Source organism: Montipora foliosa, chromosome 11 (assembly GCF_036669935.1).
Source record: "Montipora foliosa isolate CH-2021 chromosome 11, ASM3666993v2, whole genome shotgun sequence".
NCBI lineage: Eukaryota > Metazoa > Cnidaria > Anthozoa > Scleractinia > Acroporidae > Montipora > Montipora foliosa.
Genome location: NC_090879.1, coordinates 21,835,366 through 21,850,365, shown reverse-complemented (window position 1 = coordinate 21,850,365; position 15,000 = coordinate 21,835,366). Strand labels below are relative to the sequence as shown.

General features: G+C 38.0%; 1 protein-coding gene across 1 annotated transcript in view; it reads left to right on the top strand.

Moving 5' to 3' along the window:
- Nucleotides 1-15,000, top strand: part of LOC137975459 (transmembrane protein 214-A-like) — a 25,238-nt gene that overhangs the window by 7,043 nt on the left and 3,195 nt on the right. The window contains exons 6-16 of the mRNA XM_068822581.1: nucleotides 1-73; nucleotides 1,217-1,322; nucleotides 2,611-2,692; nucleotides 4,251-4,358; nucleotides 4,647-4,686; nucleotides 6,057-6,158; nucleotides 6,858-6,949; nucleotides 8,252-8,297; nucleotides 10,884-10,964; nucleotides 11,371-11,403; nucleotides 14,551-14,680. The exon at nucleotides 1-73 is cut by the window's left edge and continues 10 nt beyond it. Coding sequence (XP_068678682.1) covers nucleotides 1-73; nucleotides 1,217-1,322; nucleotides 2,611-2,692; nucleotides 4,251-4,358; nucleotides 4,647-4,686; nucleotides 6,057-6,158; nucleotides 6,858-6,949; nucleotides 8,252-8,297; nucleotides 10,884-10,964; nucleotides 11,371-11,403; nucleotides 14,551-14,680 — 893 coding nt within the window. The remainder of the gene's footprint in view (nucleotides 74-1,216; nucleotides 1,323-2,610; nucleotides 2,693-4,250; nucleotides 4,359-4,646; nucleotides 4,687-6,056; nucleotides 6,159-6,857; nucleotides 6,950-8,251; nucleotides 8,298-10,883; nucleotides 10,965-11,370; nucleotides 11,404-14,550; nucleotides 14,681-15,000) is intronic.

The following is a 15,000-nucleotide window of genomic DNA, read 5'->3' as shown; positions in this document are numbered from 1 at the left end:
TTATGGGGATCAGATCATATTACAGTTTGTTGTACAGCAACATCCTCAGGTCATATTGGAAAACATGACTGAGGTACAGTAATGTTATTATGCGGTTGAGGAACTGAATCTGAAGCTATCCCTATGGTGAATTTGTTGGTTCTTTGTATATTAATCTAAAACAGAAATGTTATTTTGATTAAAACTTATTTATGTCATTTAAACTCATCAACAAGATGAGCTTGGGTAAAGGTTAAGTCTGCTACAAGCCTTTTGGGCCATCAGGCCGGCGCTTATCTCTGGTTACTGTAGCATGAAGCGACAAGGACTATTTCTACTCCCCCTGGATGGGATGATGCTAGTCCATCACAAGGTTACGCCCAGCATTAAATTTGCCTGGGTGAAGAGAAGGTATGTGAGAGTAAAGTGTCTTGCCCAAGAACATAACATAATGACACGGCCAGGGCTCGAACCCAGAACCACTGCATCGACAAGATGAGCTTGGGTGCTGGTGCCTAAAAGGTGGAAGGGCCTAGAGCGCAACTGGCAGCATTGCACGGAAGGTAATCATGGTAACCATGCGAGCGCCAACAACTAGGCACTGTCACACCGAAATGAGCTCAGAGGAATACTTACCGAACCTCCTACTTACCATCAAAGGGAGGGAGGGACAGACAATTTTCAGTCATCAGTGCGGGCCGGTACAGGGTAAAAGGGTTAATCGTGGCTTGATAGTTGATAGTTAGTGGATAGTGGTGTAGAATAACATTAATAATTACTTCATAACCTTGACCATTTGGTTGTTAAAGCAAAATCTCAAACTGAGGCCTTACCGTATTGACCAAGTGATATTGAGGTCAATACACCTAGGCCAAGGTTTAAATAAATTTAAATGAATTTAAATTAAGCTGCTTTGTTTTCGATGCGCCAGTGCGCTATTTACTCTCCAGTATGGCGGTTGTTTGTACCATGTGATTGCCAGCTGCAGAGGGCCCATAATTTAAAAGTGAATTGAAATCAACCAATCACAATGCCGAATCTGACGCATTGACCTGTTCAACTACATTGATTGACAGTAGTGAAAAAGAAACCTTTAAATTGAATTAATGTTCATCTTTGTGTCCAGGCATTATTACAAGCGACCATATATAGATTTTACTTGACTGCCTGGCTAATGCTAAACACCAGAGGATTGCTTGTGAGGTTAAGAGTTAATACTTTTTTGTTCGACTTACAGATTCAGGAAATGCTTACTGCACGCAAGACTCACACACGTGAGGCCTTAGCATTGATGTGGTGTGCTGGACAGCTCCCAGACAAGAATCTAGCTTGGGGATTAAAGGGTAAAAACCGTAAATACCTGATTCATGTCATGGGTTTTCACATGAAATCACGCGGTACCATGTTGGCATCTCTAACCAAGGAAACAGCTGCCATTTTTGTGATCAAAACTCGTTTGTCACAAATAATTATGTGAAATGTAAAATTCTTTCATTTGGTCCGAGAGCTTAATGATTAACAGTCCTTAACTTGGTGCTTTGTAAAGAAATATTTGATTTTTTGCAACCACCACATTAAACGTTTTTTACAAGTACATTATGGACAGTTTGAAAAAGAAAAGTGAGTATACTTAAGGTTCAGTAGCTAAATGTAATATTTATTTCTTAAACCTTTGTTGTCATAGTTTGAGGCAAACATTTAAAGTAAATTACTTGCCAACAGGGCTGACAATTTTTGGTAATTCTGATACATTTGAGAACAATGCATCCTTCAGATGCAGACCATAATTTTCTGAATGAAAGCCTTAAGCAGTAACTTGTTGATGTGTTGTCTGTAGAAGAACTTTAAAGGGGTACTCTGACGAAAATCGCGTCTTTCCTATCTAAGCCATTTTGAAACATAAACAAGTAGTCTGTGTGAGAAGAAAAATGCTGTTTACTTTTTCCAAATATCTCTTTTCGTTCCAGAGATATTCGAGGTTTTAAAATGATTATGCAAATTAGCCAAGTGATAACGTCATACACAACCAAATTTTGTTCAAATATGATGAAAAGAGGTATTTCAGCCAATTTGTATCAGAAATTTTTGATCTCCACAATATGAGCTTAACAGTTCTGTTACCATGGCATCATACTGGGTTCCAGACCTCCCCCATATTAAAAGCTTTTCTGGCCACCTTTGGCATTCCATTTTGATATTTGCCAACAGCACTTCATATGCATGATCCAGAGAGAGCAGAAATCTTGAAATTTTTTTAACTCCCCACATTGATTTTTTGTTCATTTTTGGACAACGTGGAGATAATTGTAAATAAAATCCGTTTCTGGAAAGAAAAATAGGGGTCACCGAACGTCCAAGACCGTTAAATCCAGGCAAAGCTATGGCAATGGCCTTTTGCCCTATCATTTCTCATTTTATTACTTAGCGCGCATGCTTGTGTATGACGTGGCGTGTGCATTTGCGTGCGCAGTAAGGAGACGCAGAAACAATTGGCGTGAACGTCCTTAAGAATTATACAAGAATTTTTGTCTTTTTTTCAAGCCAAACCTTGGTTATCTACAGTTACCTTGGTGTTTTCAATTTCTCTCTGTAAAAGTGATTTTGACACCAAGTTTATGTTTTGTATTTCAGTTTGGATGGAAGTCATGATACCTTATTCAAGTATGAAGCACCTAACAAAGTTCATAGTTTCATATCTGGAAACTCTTTTGAGGTAAGTATCTCATATCTATTTTTCATGACCTTTTTGCATGGTGACAGCATTAACCCATTGATCTTGTGAAAAATTCAAGTAGATGTGTCTACTTTAAGGAATTTTTGAGCGCAATAATTTTCTGAAGACGACACTATGCTATAGATCTGCTGAGGGGTGTGTTTCTATAACCCAGCGAATTTTATGACTTTGTATGGTTTTCATGACTTTGATATATTCTGTACTTGTGCTGGGTATGTGAGAAATAAAGGACCATAATTTGGTATCATCATCAGCTGGCATAACAACTGTAACAACAACTGTAACAAGAATTCAGAATTTTGGCAAAAATATTGTTATTATTTGCCCATGGCTAGCAAAGCTATTCAAGTTGTCCAGTGCATAATCATTAAATAATTTTTAGAGCTTTCACAAGATGTTATTTTTTACAGCGAGTTTGATTAATAAACAAAGTTGATTTTGGGATTGGGTACTGCATAATGATAGGGGCCATGCAGCAAGCAGAATTTCAACCATACAAGGCACTATGAGGTAACTTTGGCAAAGAGCTAGCCTTGATGCCTTACTCTCTCTCCCAATGAATGACTCAAAAAATTGAAAGAGTTTTAAACCTGCTGTAACAGCTTGCTGTATGGCCTCCCATCAAACAATTTGACAAAGTTTACAAAGAGGTCAAAAACACAGCCGCAAGACTTGTCACAAGATCCACTCAACATGAATACATAACACCAATGTTTTGTGACCTCCATTGACTTCCTGTCTCAAAGCAAATTGCATTTAAGCTAGATTGTGCTCATCACTTACAAAGCACAGAATGAATTAGCATCTGCGTACATTTCTCAGCTGCTTGATTCTTACGATTCCCATTACACTCTGAGATCCTCAACACAGAATTTGCTCCATGTACCCACAACACGCACCATTCACTATGGAGACAGGGCTTTCTCTGTGACTGCATGATGCCTTTGGAGCAGTCTTCCTGCTGATATTAAGCAGGCAGATAGTATATCCTGAAATGCTGAAAACACACTCATTTTTATAGAATTAAGCTATTTTTATTGTATCATAGTTTTAGTCTTTGAAAGGTTTTTTATATACATTTTCTATTTCACCTTTGTAAGAAGCATCGAGACTGGTGTTAGATGCGTTTTTAAGAACCTTTATTATTATTTTTTTTATTATTAAACCTGGGTCCAAAGTACCTCAACATTGAATAAGGAGGTTTGACTGTATTGTGGATGATGTTGTACGGTATTTAGATATTTAAGTATTTGCCGAAGGCAAGGTGAACGTTAGTGAATAAAAACCTGGATGAAACCCCCGGTTTCATCCAACTTTATCCGAAGGTGAATAATAATTGTTTTAGTATAATTACATAGGTGATTATTTGAAAAATATGCATTTTCTTTAAAACAATAATATTAGTTTCTTTACCTGTCAGCTCGACAAAATGGCTTGTGACCCTAATCCTTTTGAAAAAACTGCTTAGGTGATTATTGTGTAATAATCACCGCAAGGGCAACCAATCAGCATAATGTGTGTTATTTGTTCTTGTCAGTATTTGCAAGGCAACAAGTAATCAAGAGCTTGTTATCAAACCTGATGACTTCTTTACTATAATGGAACTGGTGTTTTCTTCTTCATCACCCCTTGTTGGGAATCCAAGGTATCATCATGATCATCATCATTATTAGGATTGTTATTTTCACCACAAATTTGATTTAGTTTGGTAATCAGGTTGGACGATTGAACTGACATTTTTACTGTGGTACAGGGGATGGGATGGGATGGTAGGAGTTCAGAGGGTAAACCTGTGTAAGGGACTCTGTGACTTATTGTATACTCTTCATGGGCGTTGTCCCTTAATGTGTAAATAAATAAATAAATGTTGTTCAGCAACTTATTCCCACACCTTTTTGCATTTATTATTTACTGGAAGTGTTGTCTGTTGTAGCTTGCAAAGGAAGATGTTGTCACTTTATCTGCAAGTCAAGGTAATTCTTTACACATTACATATGAAGTAATTTCAAGAGCTATTGGGATAAATTATTATTGATATTATTTGTTTGGCTTTTCACCACAAATTTTGCTTTCTTTTCGGGGAGCAGGGTTGATGTAGTAGTGACAGCACTTAAATTTCATCGTTGTGGCCTGAGTTCAATTCCTGGTCTCAATGTCGTACACACATAGGTTGAGCTTTTTGATTCTCTACTCTGCTCATAGCAGTATTTCTCTGGGTACTCCAGGTTTCCAGCCTATTCAAAACCCAACATCCATTTTAACTTACTCTATTTTAATTTCTTTAATTCCATTTAAGTTGCCATCTCCCTAGCTACATGTAGTAGAGCATTAATAATAATAATAATAATAATAATAATAATAATAATAATAATAATAATAAACAATTTCATGAGCATGGATTGGATTTGAGATGATAAATAGCCAATGAGGCGGGTAGTACAAAGTTGCCTATAACAAGTCTCATATTCAATAAGCAGGAATGGAATAATAATTGTTTTATTAAAATCCTTAAACTCCAAAAGTTTAGAAAGTATGAAATACGAGTGAAAAAAAGCGAGCAAATCTGAGCGAAATCAAAAAAGCTTGATTAGAACTGATGTAATGTTGTGTAAGACCTTGTGGTCTGACAGACGGAGGCGCATCACAAGAATATTTGTTACCTTTTCGAGTACCGTACTTCCAAACGTTGAAATTGATCCAAAAACTTTGCCTTATTCAGAGAGAAATTTCTCCTTCTGCCGAAAAAAATTTTAGCTTAGCAACGCTTAGCGCAATCACTTACCATATAAGGTCAAACTAAGGTATATGAGCTGATAACCGAGATTGAGTGAACCAATCAGAGCACAAGAAATGCATTAACTGAGGTTGAAAATTTAATAATAACTGTTATTATCATTGTTATTGTGATTATTATTGACAAATGCAAGAAGTGATTATTGTCACACTTGTTTAAATTGTTCAGCTACGGTAACTGCAAGGATCACTTCTCTCATTCATCTATAACCTGCGCTTCAAATATACATTCATTTCTGTTGTTATTATAGTGTCTGTAGGAGTTGTCTCAGTTACATGCATGCTAAGCAGGGTTGTTGGGTTTACACAGTTGTGAGATGCTTGTCCTGGTTTTAATATTGAAGTTAAATGTCATGAGGGATTGTTGATCTCTACTCTGCTGAGAGAGGTTTCACTCCAGGTACCTTTGGTGTTCCCCTTTCCTCGAAAACTACGTAGATTTGAGTTGATATAATTCAATTGGGTGTTCCGGGTTAGTGTTTCGACGCTGACTCAATTGACACTTGTGAAGTTCATTATATTTTCTGCATGTTGTTTACTCCAACTTTAGAGACTATCAATTAGTTCCGAGCCAGGATCCCTGTCCACGTTGTATTTTCCTCTTCTGATTGGCTGCCTTAACAGCAAGCTTTCGCTGGAATATCAAACAGAGGTACCTGTAAACACCAGAAGTGTGTTTCAGTTTCATTCTTGAACCGATTGACTCCCAGTGCACTCTGGGATACCCCCAGTTGACGAGTAAAATTGTCTGGCGTCAGACAGAGTAAAATCTGTTAAATCTTAATCCCAGGAGTCAATGGGTCAGTTTCCCAGGCAAGGCCGGAATTCACCTAAATTCTCTTCAAAAATAAAATAAAAACCCCTCCAATATTAATATCAAAGTACCGGATAGTGGCCATGGAATGGGCCTCAAACGAAAACCCTGCATTCAACAGTCTTGTAATTTTGATGGGATATCTGGAAATGAATTTTGCGGAATCCAAATATCTACTTACTTGCTGCTTATTCATAAAATGGGATGAATAGACCGAATGCATAAATGGCGGCCCAAATAAATATTCTTTTGTTTATGTGCTAATTAGACTCACTACCATCCTTTGCATGGACAAAATACAAAAGAAATGTCGCTTGAGAGCGAGGCTAGTGACTCAAATTAAAATTAAAAATTATATGGAAAAGTTGCTGATTTAACAACTCTAATCTTAAGGCCAGTATCCAAACAGTACCAGTCAATTCTTTTATAATTTCAGATTTGCAGGACTTCCTGCCATCAGATATGTCTTTGAGCAACACTGAAATGTTGTTTTATCTTGTGTGATGAGCGTTGATGGTTTTGTGTTGTGTGCTGTAGGTTTTAAATTGCTTAATGTTGTGTTTGGAAAAGGATAACGAATGCTTTACGAAATGGGAGAACAGTTACACCACAGTCTTACTGCAATCAGGGTAAGCCAAGCAATCAGTTGTCAGTTGTTATTTTCTCCTTTGGAAAAGTCTAAGAACAGCACTGTAAAATGTAGGAAAATAATACAGGGAAATTATCATCGTCATCATTATCTATAGGTGCAGCATCTTTGACTTCTCGTCTTAAATTCATTAGTAGAAGACTACCCTTATCATCCCCAGCAACTGACGGTGTGTTCCCCAAGATAGCTTAGCAGAGAACTGTAGGTTACTTTATTTGATGAGTTTTAGAGTAGTTAAGATTTTCGAGGAATTTTTTTTACCCACCCAACCAAAGTCACAGAGTATCAAAGTGTCCACACCGCTTCTTGGCTTTTCGTGTGTGTTGCGGTAGCTGAAGGTTTTGCTGCCAACGATTTTGACCCGTTTTAAGTCTCCTCCTCCCCCATCCCCCATACATCGAGGATTAAATGCTCATAAAGTGAAGTAAGTAATTCAGATGGTGACCAACATTGTAGGTTACTTCATGCCCTTTTAGCCACGAATTTTGAGTAAAACGTCACATGTGGGTTTGGTTTGTTGGTTCATCTACTCAGCTCCGAGAGGGAGGTTTTTCTCCGGGTGCTCCAGTTTTCCTCTGTGCTCAAAAAACAACTTATCATTTGATGTGAGTTGATTCAATGATTCAATCATTTCTATACAATGTCCCCAGTTAGTGCTCCAGCGCTAAAGACACTTGACACTTGAACTGCTACTATGACGAAAAAAATCAATTCTTCTTTTTCTTTTGATTTCAAAACTATGTTAACTAAACACTAAGTGACCCACGTTTTAAGCTTTGATTTCAAAAAGACACCTGTTTATTTTAAATAGAATTTTCCGGTTTTATGGTCCGCCATTACTAACTTTAAAATCTAGAGAGAGTTCGGATCGAGGAGAAAATTACGTCAAAGACTCAATGGGTTAAGAATGCAATGCGTTTGTACGCGGCTGAATTAATACGCAGCACGGGACTTTCGGACTTTCAGATTTTTAAACTCGTGTTTTGCAAATGAAATTTTAAGCTGGTGAGTAAATGACGTCATTTTCCGTAGATCCAACCATCTGAAGTCGATCGGTCAGTTTTGGAAGGAGAGTTATGGCGGACCGTTAAATCAGAAACTTGCACTAAAAGTAAACAGCCTTTGGATAAAACTCAAAGCGCAAAATTTTGGCAGTCAGGTGTTAAGCAAACACACTTTCAAAATGTGAAGAAAAATATGAATTTTTTTTTTATCACAGTAGCACTTAAATAAATCAAGTTCATTGTTAAACTTCGTACTGCGTTTTCTTGCCTTCTTTCAGATTTCTTTTAAACCACATTATTGACACATGGGATTCGCTCAGTGCGGTATGTGTATTGTATTTATGACAAAACTTTTAAAATAGTATCCACAAAGTAATTTACGTACATAGTGGCCGGGCGCAAAACCAGTGTAAACGGCGTGACTGCCTATGGGAAATATTTACTCGCTTTTGGTCGCCGCAACTCGGCGCAACATTCCAGCAAGGTCGAAACTGTTGTGATATTGCAGCTCTAAGTCTCAATAAAATCGCGTTTAAATTGCACTTAGGTTATTCATGCCCTTACCACGATCAAAATTGTAGTGAGTCGATGCGACAAAAATAGCGCGTCTATACAAGCTTTTCAAAGTGCCCTTAGGTACCTAGTCTAGTTAAAGGTCCTTATTTTTACAAGGGTAGCACGTGATAGTCAACTGGAGTTATAGATAAACTTGTGGCCCCCTGTGCACACCTTTTACTCCCCCCCCCCCCCTTCCTCCGTCCATGCTCCGTTTAGTATACGGGTATTCAGAGCTACAGCTACAAGGAACAGAGGAAAGTCGAAACAGACGGCGATTAAATGACGGGGATCGAACTGGCGACCCTCCAGCTCAGAATGCCGCGCATTAACCGACTAAGCTACGCCTTGTCGTTTTATATCGTCGTTATCGTCTTTGTGGTGTCGCCGTTTACTTAGAGAAGGCTTCACCTCCAGAATCCGAGGATCGTCCACGTGGAGCACGGATCAATCATTTGAAGAGAGACCATTGTCTCGTCATCTTCAACAACTGTCCAGTGGTTTCGACAAATACCGACATACTTCACTCAGAGAGGTCGGCTACGTGTTTTTTCCTAAATTGAAGTAATCAAAGGCTTTTCGTAAGCAAAAAATTGGGGCAAGATCTTAAACCCAAAGAAATCAAGCCGTCAGTTTTGAATCGGCAATGTGTTGTTTATTATTTTAAATGTGGTCTGTGCGATGCAGATCATTATGTTGGGTATACAGCACGACACCTTCACTAACGCATTGCTGAACACAAAAATTCTGTAATTGGTCGACATTTTTTGCAAGCTAACGGTTGTAATGATCTTTTGAAAGAATACCTATTTAAGGTCTTAAGAAAGTGCCATAGCAAATTTGATTGCTTAGTCTTATGAAATGCTCCCCAATGAGAGTCTCAAGACTAATTTGAATATCCAGATGGACTCCATACGTGCCAAACGTTTTGTTTACTTTCACTGTTCCTTCTTTCATTATACAGGCATATTATTTACTGTTGTTCTTTTAGTATTTATAGATTGCAATTTTTAAATTACTTTGACTTGATAATGACATTTACCTAACGTCGAAACGTCGTCCTTTCTTAAGAAAGTTTTTATTATTTTTAAATATGTTTAGATATGTTTTATCGCAGTTTTTTATAGTTAAATGTTTTCCAAAATCACTTCTCGCACTTCTTAATAATTCATGAGCTCAAAAGCCTATTAAAAATGGATAAATTCGTCACGTGCATGATTTTTGAAACCCAATGAAAACCTAGATGAAAACCACACGTTTTGGATATCGTATCCATACGACACGTTGTTTTCATCTGATTCCTCATTGAATATCAAGATTTACACATCAAAACAAAAGAAATTAAACCAAAGAACAACGTTTTAATAACTCATTTTCCACTGTTTACAACAATGTTTACATCACAATTAGTAAAGGAAGCAGAATTAAAAAATGCACAACATTGTTTCAGAAGCCATATCAAAAACTCGTGCTTCGTGTTTCATCATAGGTTCTAAACACCTGGAAACTATAAAAGCACTCGGCCTTCGGCCTCGTGCTTTCATTTAATTTCTTGGTGTTTCGAACCAATGATGAAACATTCGCACTCGTTGTTGATACATTACTACTACTTCGTAGATTGCTTCAAACCTAGGATTAAAATTCATTTTGACGATGACAACAGTCGGTTACTCTACTCAACTTTAAATTACATTGAAATCCCTGCGTGTCCTTTATCCGAACCAACGGCTCTTTCAACTTGTAATTGAACATTTGACCCATCTCTAGTAAGAGGCATGGGTGTACTAAAATTTGCGATGTCGCCCAAGGGGGACGGGTCGCTTCGCTCAGAAGTTAACTCGCCCACAGGTTAACTGGCCCACACTCGCCTTAAGTTTGAAGTTAATTCGTCAACTCATTAAGAAGACTTGCCTTCACTAGACCATTTCGATTAAGTTGTTTATATACATTTTCGTTGTTTAACTTCATTGTGAATTACGTTGTGGGCGAGTTATACATAATATGTGGACGAAGCGACCAACATCGTTTAATGTGTAAGTTTAGGCCTCTCTTAATCAGCTTTGGCATGAAGCAAGTAACTGTCAATTTTGTCATCTCTACACAACTTCAACTTGTGTGTGGCCAATTGAAAGCGAAATTTCAAGGAGAGACGGCAAAGTATTAGTATTTTCTGGGCGTTTGGCTGGTTTATTCTCTGACTCGGCCCACATCTCGGATCTTCGATCTGTACGGGTCCGTAAATGACGTACAGATCCACTGTTATCAAATTCCTTCTTTGTTAAATTGTATCGTTAAAGGGTTAATTATTTGAGCTATCAACTCTTCCCATTTCCTAACAGTAACTCTTTATCACAGGCTCTCAAGGACAAGATTTTCAACTTTGTTCACCACTTTCAAGCCAGAAACAATTTGCTTTTGGAAAAGGGCAAAACAAAGGTGGGTGCTCTTCTAAACTTAAGATTACAGAAAAAAAGAGAGACAATTATTAAGACGTTTTGGGTGAGTTGCAACCTGATTTTTACCCAACCATTGGCGGTAACCGTAAAGTGGACTTTTTTTATTTCTTAAGCAGTGGTTTCGTCCAGATTCTGTGCAGATACTATTTTTAGGACAAAACATGCAAATAGTGTAGCTTAAAGTGGATCAAGAGAGGAAACGATTCACTTTGGTCGCTCAAAAGCGCTAGTGTTTACACAAACAACTTGTGATATTCGCTGGCATGGTTCACACAACTTCACCTCCACGAGTTGTTATCAAGCAACAAGTTTGTCAAAACTGCTAAATAATTCAGTGATATTTCGGATAATTTGATTCATATTATGTTTTTTTTTTTTTACACAAGGTTGGCCTAAACAGCTGCGTAAAAGCTTGTCAGGTGAGCTTTCAAATCAATTGTCTTACTTACATTTCTGTCTTAATCAGTTAAACAGAAAACGAAATGGCTTTCTTGTAGAGTAACCTTGTCGTAATTAGTCTCCTTTTTGCAGGTTATTTATGTCGACATGAGTAGGAAAATGTTGCCACTTGTAATCGTTCAATCATTCGTCATTTGTATCACTTTGACATCGGGTAACGCCTTGTTATTGGCTCTCGAGACGCGAAAGCGTGCGGAGCGCGTGCCAATTTTAAGAGCAGCCTTCCACAGCGCTTTTAACTGGGTTTTCCCCGAGTGAGTGCAGCGTTGTGTTTTTGCCAAGTAGTTTAGTGGTGAAGCATTTTCTAATTGGAAAGCATTAGTTGCCTTGTGGAGCGAGTAACATTTCCATCTTGAAAAACCGCGTGCTTTTGTTGAGATTACGATGGTCAACGACGGCAAAACGGTGAGTTTAAACAGCTCGAACTGCGACCTCCTGTTTGAATACACCTAGGACACAAGCACAACAATGTTAATTGAATAATATTCCCCGTCACACCCGCACGGGTGCTTAAAGGACTAATATCTGTTTGAATAGATCTGCGTCTAACGAAGTAGAAATTCTCAACAATCGACCACACGTAGCTGCCGGCGGGTTTCTTTGCATGTCAAATAAAGAAATTATACAAACGTAATCTTGCTGGCCTGGCGTAGGTTTGCACGAAACTGGTTTTTATTGACTTTTTCTTCAGAAAGTCGTCTTTCCAATTCGGGCTTTATTCTCGACACAAAATTTACAGAAGAATTTTCCAAATGCACGAAATTTTTTCGCGTTTTATCACAATTCATACGGTGAAACTGGGCGTTATTTTCTTGGAGAAATTAACATTTGTTATTGCAATATTGGTTTTTTTAAATCTGCTTGGAAACTCCACTGTGCAAAGAAGGAATGCAAAGTTCGTTGCTCAACCCAGTAACCGAGTAATGATCGGAAGGAAGAGGCAGAATCGCACGAGAATGTGAAATTTCGGTCCCTAGTTGTATGATTTGTTTAGACTGTTTAGTGTCTCCGGTTTTTTTTCCATTAAAGGCGGCAGCCGATATTAAACTAATTCGTTTCATGAGACCGGAAATGCCGACGTCGTTTATTCCACCTGTCGTGTCGGCTTTTGTGTTTTCTTTCGATTCTGTGCTGACTTGCCTCAGCTTGCTGGGTTGTTGCGTTCCAGGTTTCTTTTTAAGCTAAGGTGCATTGGGTTTGAAACTCGGAGAGATCTAGAAATCCATGATTTTGGATCAGTTCCAGTCAAACACTTGAGTGCAATTTTTCCCGCAGATCTTTAAATTTTATTGAAATCCTTCCCCGAAATGTTTGTCTCGTGAAGTGTGTTTTTCGGAATTCGTTTTGAATTGATTATTCTGAGATATAGTTTTTCCAAGCTCGTAGTCCATATTTCCCAATTCAACTTATCAACAGACTAAAACAAAACGAAATCCAAACAACAGTCGTTAGCACAGCTTGGCTTTTATGACAACTGTGTTTTATTTAAAGTCATCGTGTTTAGTTTTTAAACAAGACAAGTGCTTTTCACGTGGTCGAAAACTCTTTTTCTTGTTGTCGTTGAGCGAGTGTTGCCTATCAGAAAGTCAGGCTGGATTGATTTGCCGAAATTCTTGTAAGTCTTTGTGAGGTATAAAGTGCTGTTATTTCTAGTAACTATTAAGGGCGCCTTCGATTGACCCTATTCCGTGGCGTGATGATTAAAACGGTATGTCTGGCGCGTTTCGAAGCAGCGAGAATAACAAAAATCTGTTTAAAATAGCATTTTAGCCGCTGTTTGACAATTTTAACGTGAACCTCCGTAAAAACGAAAGATTTCTAACTTATATTCCATGTATTCATATTCCGGAATACGGTCAATCGAACGCACCCTAAGTCTTCTGTCAGTATATTTTCAACCCTCAACCCCAGTCCCTCGGAGAGCCTGCGAGCATGCTCTACCCTTAACCCCAATCCCTCGGAGAGCCTGCTCGCGGTCTACAGCTTGTGGTGCGTTTTTGCTGTAAATAATTGATGACTCACATAAAAAACAAGGATATACGAAATGGCTTGATTAGTTTTTGTGTTTGTTCTATAGGCCTGCTGCCTTTTGTGTAACTTTCGACCAGTGCTGTTAAGTTTACTCTAGCCTTTCCATAATTTCGTTTGTATACAAGTGGAAAAGGAGTTTACTTAAACAGCCAAAAAACTTGAAGCTCAATGGCATTCAAATTTTGAAAGCGAGTCGAAGTTCCGAAGTCTTCCTTATGAAAATTCTTTGGAAGGAAATATGAAGCCTTTTAACAGAAAAACCAAACGACGCGGTTTGCCCCCGATTTCAGTGCTACTGAAGACAAAATAATCGAGAACTAGGATTATTTGCAAAATATTTCAACTCAAATTTCACTTTGTTTACGCCTGGTGTGTTTTTATTATCATACACTCAACAGAATATCGCGTTTCTGATTGGTCAGTGACGAATGCATAAATAGGTTACGGAGTTCAAAAGAGGTTATAGAGTGTAATACGGAAGTTGCTATGGAAACAGCAAGTCAGTCATTTTGTTGAGGATATAAATAAAAAAATCGTATGAACGCGAGTGTGTTTCGTGGTGCTCGTGATGTTTTGAAACCGCTCGTGCAATGTTGAGAACTTTTAAGACATCACTCGTGCCCATAAACACGAAATGCACTCGCATTCATAAAATTTCTTATACTAATCATAACCATTACAATTTTCTTAAATTTGCTGCTTTATTTTTCACGAATTATTGTGTAGGGTTGTAACGAGACACTGTGATCGGACAGTTGCGTGGCTGTAATCGTACACCTCTAGTCGGACATTTACATCAGCCAATCATATTAAGTGCACTCAGCTTAATCCACCAATCACAGAATTTATCCTAATAACCATTGCCACTTGCCCACCAAAGTGGGGTTTTTCCAAAATGGACGAATTCGTAGCATAAGAGAGTGAAAAAGGAATGCATTTGTTTTCTCGGAAATTGTAATGGTTATGATTAATTGGTAATGGGACTGAATGGAGTCCAATCAATCTGTAATCATACGCCGAGTGATTATTGTATGTTATAATCGTTTTTGAGCGTTTGTTTTTTGTTCTTTTTTTAGGTCATAGAGGACAAAAAAGTGAAAGCCAAGAAAGCTTCTCGCTTTTCGTTTGGAAAGATTTTCAAGTTAATTTTGTTCGTGTTAGTAGCAGTTATTGCTGTTGATGTCTACAAACACAAAGGTTACAAAGGTACTGTTTGTTTTTTTATTTTAATTATTTTATATTTTTTCTCTTTCTCAGCTTCGTTTTGTAAGAAAGTCTTCTCCGGTCTAGTTTGGTTTATGCTTTAGCATGCGTATGTTGTGGTTTTAAGCTCGCGGAAAGTTTAGAGAGCACAAGAGTCACCAGAGGTGGTGTCAATTTTGACTGCTCTGCAAATGCCCCCAGTGCATCATAACTCCCAATAGCCTAAAGGGAACGTGCAATTTCATCAATACAAGGAACATGGGTCGAGTTTTCTATCGTCATCCGCGTGCTTATCAAGATTACGGGTTAGGTCACTCAAGCCT